Here is a 7,177-nt window from a genome sequence, read left to right as displayed (position 1 = left end):
CCGACTTGTTAACCTACTCTAGTTTCAATGACAACACATAAACAATTGTTCGCATTTCTTCATAGTAACACCTTTAGTTATTGAAATTTCCATAACAACAATAAAGTTCCTTATGTGGTAAATGTACCTTCGTTAGGGATCATAAACTGTTCGTCTTTCTTAAATGCAGGAATAGTTTTTTTACATCGTGGCGTTTACAGATTGAAATATTTTGACTTAATTGTAATTTTTACAATTTTTAATCACTATAAAGACGAATGCTCACAGGAAAATAAGGCACGTTCACACCGCAGTACTTTTCCCACTTTAGTTCCGAAATGTTGCGTTCACACTCGCATTAGCATTAGCCCAGCGCAGAAACGCAGAGAGACTAATTTATGGCAACACAAAATAAAACATGGGAGCGGTGGAGATGAGGAGGTGTCGGCGTTCTGGCGATTTATTCAGAAGGCTTCAATAGAAGCTGCTGGGACTCCCAGCAGCTTCTACTGAAGCCTTCAGAGTAAATCGCCAGTCCCCAACTCCGGGGACTTCTGTCCGGGGATTTTGGGCGGCAGTATACGCCGTGAAGTTGTTTGCGGCCTGCCAGTAAACCCAAAGCAGAAAAAGAAGAAGTGACATCAGCGGCTTCATTTGCCTAATCCTCCCCCAGGGATTTATTCCGGTGTGAACGCGATCTGTACTTAGTTCATGATGAACCTTTGTTGGAACAGTACTGCGGTGTGAATGTGCCTATTGTGCTGTAGTACATTTCACACTTCCATCGGCTGAGCAAGAGAGATCAGCGGCAGGAAAAAAAGGATAAGCCTCCATGAATCTTTCATCTTGTTTTATCAACTGCGTCAAACCTGCTCTTAATGCAATCATTTCCATAACAAATGTTCACCACTACTTTCATAAATGTGTAAGCACATTTATGTTTGAAGAATGGGGGTTAAGTATTTTCAGATTGACAATAAGATAAAAGCATTTCTTAAACCAAGGATAAAAAAAGGCATAGATTATTGGATTTAAGGTTGAGTTGAAGTAACCCAACCAACCATAAACGTCGAAGAGAGCAGCAGGTGTGTTAAAGCCAGTGAAGGCCTCGATCATTGTGTTAGTAAAAAACGGCATCCAACAAAAGATAAAGGCACCAAGCACAATACACAGAGTCTTTGCAGCCTTATGCTCAGACTGTTTAACCAACCCTCTGTCGTTTGAACAATTGCCCATATCTCTAATCTTTCTGACATGCTCTTTTGCCACAATAAATATTTTAGTGTACAGACAAACCATAACAGTGCAGGGAAAGAAAAAGGCAATTACGCTGTCTAGGATTCCCCAAAGGGGGTTTAAGAGAATGTTACAACTGCCGAGGCACTTTATCGATTCCATATACTCCTCTAACCCTACTACGTTAGCCTTTGAGTAATTTTGTCCATAACAGTAGAGGGCAGCCAACGCCCAGCTTGCACATACCATAATCCACGCCACTGACATGGTGATATTCCTAGAGTAATGCAGAGGATTACATATTGCTTGTTGCCTGTCCACCGCAATACAAACGAGGTGGAATATAGAGACAGATACAAGAAACATATCAGAACTTGAGTGAAGCATACAGAAATCATCCCCGTAAAACCAGCAGCCATGAATGGTCCGAATGGTGCTGAAGGGCATCACAGCGACACCCACAAGAAGGTCCGAAAGAGCAAGAGATAAAACAAGCACATTGCTGGGATTATGCAACTGCTTGAAATGAGCTATTGATACCATGACAATAAAGTTCCCTAAAATGGTAACCAGCATACATGAAACAAACAACAGGTAAAGGGTGACTTTGGTCCCCGCATTGAACTGATCCGTAACACACGAGGCATTAGAGCCCGGAAAACAGAACTGCTCCTGAGAAAGGCCAAACGTCATGATGGAACTAAAGATGTGATGCAGAGCCTCAACTGAGACACACAGATCTGTGTTAGGGGTTGATGGATGTCTTAGCCATACAAAAAAACAACTGCATCGACAACGCCTTCCAGTAGGACGTCCTGGGCCATCCAATCAGAGAGGATTTCATCAATGTATGACAAACAGCCTATCACACAATATGTTGTGTTTTAGAAAGACTGACAAACAAACAGTTATGTCATTTTTAAACCAAGTAAAGAATATTTTGTAAAGACATACGCTGCAGTTGACATGCACTTGTGTTGAAAGGTGATGGGGTCATCATAGGTCAGAAGATTTTAAATGGTCTTCAACATATACACTTTTAGGCAGTGTAATTGGGGGATCAAAGTCAGGTTAGAGTAGATAAATACCAAAATGGGGCTATAAAACTGATGAGTACATACCTAATAATTATTTTGTGGTGCAAGCAACCTTTTAAGCCCCATAGTTGTTTTTTTCACGAAACTGTGTCTCAGGGCTTCTTAGCATTTAACAACCTAATAATGTGTCATACCCACTTAACGGGAAGAGACTCACCTAACTGACAATATGAACCATGTTTACCGAAACAAAATACAAGTCTAACGCCGAGCCTCTGAAATAGCACTAAGCGAAAGAGTGCTAACGCACTTAGCACATAACTCACGGTAGAAATATGTTATACTTCATCGGATCAGCACAAACAAGATATCACATCAAAGCTGAGATTCCACAGATTCCAATGGTATAATTATCATCACTGAGCGACTCAGGGCAGGGAAGGGGAAACCAGATACACACACAACTTAGCTTTACAGGGCCAAAACGACAAATACGTCTTACCTTTATGGGCTCAGAACAGTCTCATAATACACACATGCGCACAGAAGGATTCACACTTGTATTTCCGGATCCACACTTGTGTTTTTCAATGCACACACAAATGTATTCCGTTTCATATACATGTAAATAAAATCCAAATACAGAAAAAAGTTTTACATGTGTATTTTTGATCCTCACATATTTGTTTTCCGTTTAAAACCTCTGAACCTGCAAACACAAACAGCTTTCTGTGCACGGATCGCTGTGCATTCGTGTGTGGGTTTTTTGAGACTCCCCTGACGGTCAGCCGACTCGTACTTGTAATTATTTCTATCTATAGCCAACCAGATGTCTCCTCAATTCTAAGCCAATCACATGAGCGCGCCCCCACGAGGGTAGATTTCTTGCGTTCATGACGTAGCGCTTCATGTACGCATTTTGCGCAGTCCGGAGCTGACAGCTCCATGGAGCCTGCCTGCAGGCGCTAATCTCAGGACACCCTCCACTCTCCGAACAGGAAATGCACGCAAATACAAGCCTTTATATTATTAAGATACAGCGCCACTTTCCAAACCATTGATGAATGCTTGTGTACACAAAAACGGCAGGCAAAACCGTTTTAAATGTGTGTTTCCTGTATGGCGAATACAGCTGCTTTATTTATGTCTGTATGAAGTTGTTGTGAGTGTGGAGGGAGCAGCGACAGGTTAGCTTAGCCTAATCGATCAGTGCACTACGAAGCCGGTGCTAGACAGTGACCTGTTAACGGGGGGGAGCCCCGGCTGTCATTATCGGCCGATATTCACTCTTAATAGTTTGATCGGTGCTCTCTATAAAGGCCGATCAGGAGAGCTGGATCTGATCGATATGGACATAAACGTGAGTGAAGTCTAACCGGACACAATCAGATCAGCTGCTGAGTCTGATGGAGACACGCAGCTCTGCATGATTACCTGATGCTCCGCCCTCTGTTTAGCGAGCTGACCGGACTGCGCAAAATGCGTATATGAAGTAATCTTACCCTCGTGGGGGCGCGCTCATGTGATTGGCTTAGAATGAAGGAGACATCTGATTGGCTATAGATAGAAACAATTACAAGTACGAATCGGCTGACCGTCAGGGGAGTCTCAAAAAACCCACACACGAATGCAAAGCGATCCGTGCACAGAAAGCTGTTTGTGTTTGCAGGTTCAGGGGATTTAAACGGGAAACTAATAAGTGAGGATCAAAAATACATATGTAAAACTTTTTTCTGTATTTGGATTTTATTTACATGTATATGAAACGGAATACATTTGTGTGTGCATTGAAAAACACAAGTATGGATCCGGAAATACAAGTTTGAATCCTTCTGTGTGCATGTGTGTTCTGTTCTGAGCCCATATACCTTTGCTGTTTTCTGATCAAAAGTTGTGTTCAATTCCATTAAAATGCATAAAACGCTGCTGAAGGTTAATCCAATGTCTCTGTGTCACTTTGAAATGATTACTGATAACCCATCATCATATAAATATGATGATGGGTTATCAGTAATCATTTCAAAGTGACACAGAGACATTAAGCCTAGTTTGTAGTTTTCAGAGCGTAACACAGCTTTCGGTTTGGGCACGCTGAGTGAGCATCACTCTCACTCCTCAATGGTAACGTGTAGGTGGATTTAGGATCACCCCCTCGATTCTATTGGCTCTAACGGTTAAAAAGAGGTGTCAATCACCAAAATCGACCAATGGGTTCCAGAGAAACGGCAAAAACACCCAAATGACCCCGGAAGTGTTTTTTTTTGTTTCGAAACCTCTCTAGAAAGGTCAAATTTCATTTGTTTTGCATCAATCTTGATACAGGGTACTTCTTTTATGTTATAGTTTGGATTCATAAAGCTTTATATCTACCATCCCATCATTCAAGCGTGGTTTTCACTCTAAGTAATGGGTTTTCTTTGGACGGAAACTATAATTTACAATGTTGTACTATGTTCAATCTGAATTTACTGTAAAATAAGAACATCTATATTGATTCTGACTTTTTTCTACATCCAACTCACAGGTTTATCATTGCTTTGAGAAAAAAGATTATTAATTTACCCCTTTTAGAAGTGAAGATATAGTCATTTGTTCTGGGAATGTCATGTTCAAGCATGAGACATGCAAACTGGCTTGGGGCTTAACAGGTTAAAAAACATTTTACAAATTATACTTTTGGACCAAATTAGTCTTCTCAAAGGCCCCAGTGTAAATGACACATATGGAAACATTGAACTATTGCAGTCCAAATATATTAGATACAAAACTAAATGAATGAATACATGTTTTGAGTCATAGTACTTTAATTATATACCAAACAATTACTATGGGGGGCAATAACAATATACTATTAGCTCTTGAGTTTGAGTTCTTAACCAGTAGCCCTGAGCCTGTTTTTCAGGTCTCAGGCTCGAAAATGACAGTCCCAGAACAAATACCCAATACCTTCCCTTCTAAAAAGTTAAATTAATAATCTTTTTTCTCAAAGTAATGATAAACCTGTGAGTTGGATGTAGAAAAGTCAGAATCAATATAGATGTTTTTTATTTTAAAGAAAATTCAGATTGAACATAGTAAAAAACTGTAAATTATAGTGTTAACGATTCTCATGTAATGTCACGTTTGTAGTTTTGTATGTTTGGGTTTATTTTGCTGGTTCTCCCTATCTTGTTTTCCTCCTTGTGTATTGTCTGGTCCCTCTCCCTGTGTTTTTCCTCCCTGTCGTTAGTTTCCCTGGTGTTTCTAATTGTCTGATTGTGTTCACCTGTCGCCCTTGTGTTTCTCCTCCCCTGCCCGGCTGTTTCTCGTCCTGTGATTACCCCTCCCTGTATTTAGTCTTGTCTCTTCCTGTGTTCAGTGTTGGTTTGTCTTTTGTTTGTGACTGAGTTCACCAGTGAGTGTTCTGTTTTGTCCAAGTTATTTTCATTATCCTTGAAATAAAGGTTAATCAGAGTTATCTGCATTTGGGTCCTGCTTCCTTCACTCAACCGTAACAGTACGAACCAACCACATATAGACCCAGCAGATGATCCATTTGAAGTGGAGTTATATTCATTTACTTGCTGGCTTGCAGCTATGGTGAATGGAGAGGAGCAACCAGTGCGGAGCAAAAGAGGGCTGCCCTGGCAGAGGCGTACCAGAGGGCAACAGAGAAACCAGGGTTAGTGAAGTTCTTACCTGGCTGGATTATGGACTTCCTCCAGACATGTGTTTCCCGGCCTGCTAGCCCCAGGCGTGCTAACCCCCTGCCTGCCACAGTTCCCAACATAGCTTCTTTCGAGAACGCTTTTGATGGGTCTCGTCTGGCTTTTGGAGGTCCACGGAGCCTCCAAAAGGCTCCCAAGAGAAGGAGACCCAGGTCCAGGCTACCAGCCTCAACCCCTGCAGCCATGTTTCCGGCTCCAGCACCGGCCCCTGCAGCCATGTTTCCGGCTCCAGCACCGGCCCCTGCAGCCATGTTTCTGGCTCCAGCACCGGCCCAAGCAGCCATGGTACCAGCCCCAGTTCTGGCCCCAGCAGCCATGATTCCAGCCCCAGTTCTGGCCCCAGCAGCCATGGTTTCGGCTCCAGTACTGGCTCTCCGACCGACGCCAGCTCCCCGTGTCATGTCTGTGGTTCGGCCCACTCCAGCCCCTCGTGTCCTGTCGGCGTACCGACCGACAAAAGTTCTCTCTTAAGTTTCCTCGAGTCCCCTCTCGAGTCACCACTCAAGTCTCTCAGGAGTCCTTTAACCAACAACAGCTCTGTATGTCCATTAGTGCAGCTAGCTAACAACACGGTCCCTGCTGCTGGCACGTGTCCCTCTCTCTCCCTCTCTCACACACACTAAATGCGCTATGACACCACACACACACACACACACACACACACACACACACACACACACACACACACACACACACACACACACACACACACACACACACACACACACACACACACACACACACACACACACACACACACACACACACACACACAGCCGAGCCGAGTTTGAATGACACAAGCACACTTTTATTTCCATGCAACTCTCTGATTGGTCTGGTGTCTTGCCTCTGTTGCATTCACTGAACACGGGAAATTACAGTCCTGCCGTCCTCTCGAGTGTCATGATGAGGTTCACGTAAAGCACGGTTAATGTATTATATTATTGAGGTAGAATTGTCCGGGGCTACAGAAAAAACATTCGGGGCAGGCCAAAATATTATTTTACCAACAATGTGGAATTTATTGGCTACATATTACAAAGATTATGCACAGCGGGAGCAGCAATAACCATCAAATAATAATTAAGACAGGGGAGCTCCGCACCCCCTGCCTGCCGCTAGGGGGTGCTGCAGCGCTCTCAGCACCCCCTTTCCCGCGCCCATGCATGTGGGGTTCCTCAAGTCTCCATCTTGGGGCCTCTTTTATTTGACATCTAC

The 7,177-nt window shown here is 43.1% G+C and overlaps 1 protein-coding gene across 1 annotated transcript; it reads right to left on the bottom strand.

The window, feature by feature from the left end:
• Nucleotides 1–894: 894 nt before the first annotated feature.
• Nucleotides 895–1,908, bottom strand: LOC117457546 (trace amine-associated receptor 13c-like). Its single transcript, XM_034097692.1, has one exon. It carries the CDS (start codon nucleotides 1,906–1,908, stop codon nucleotides 895–897), a length of 1,014 nt encoding a protein of 337 aa, XP_033953583.1.
• Between the last annotated feature and the right edge of the window lie 5,269 nt (nucleotides 1,909–7,177).

The sequence above is a fragment of the Pseudochaenichthys georgianus genome, chromosome 13 (genome assembly GCF_902827115.2).
Source record: "Pseudochaenichthys georgianus chromosome 13, fPseGeo1.2, whole genome shotgun sequence".
NCBI lineage: Eukaryota > Metazoa > Chordata > Actinopteri > Perciformes > Channichthyidae > Pseudochaenichthys > Pseudochaenichthys georgianus.
Note: the sequence above shows the minus strand (reverse complement) of the source record. Positions and strands in the feature narration are given on the sequence as shown.

Coding starts and splice junctions, on each gene's coding strand:
- LOC117457546 (XM_034097692.1), bottom strand. CDS start 1,908: ATGACGTTTGGCCTTTCTCAGGAGCAGTTCTGTTTTCCGGGCTCTAAT.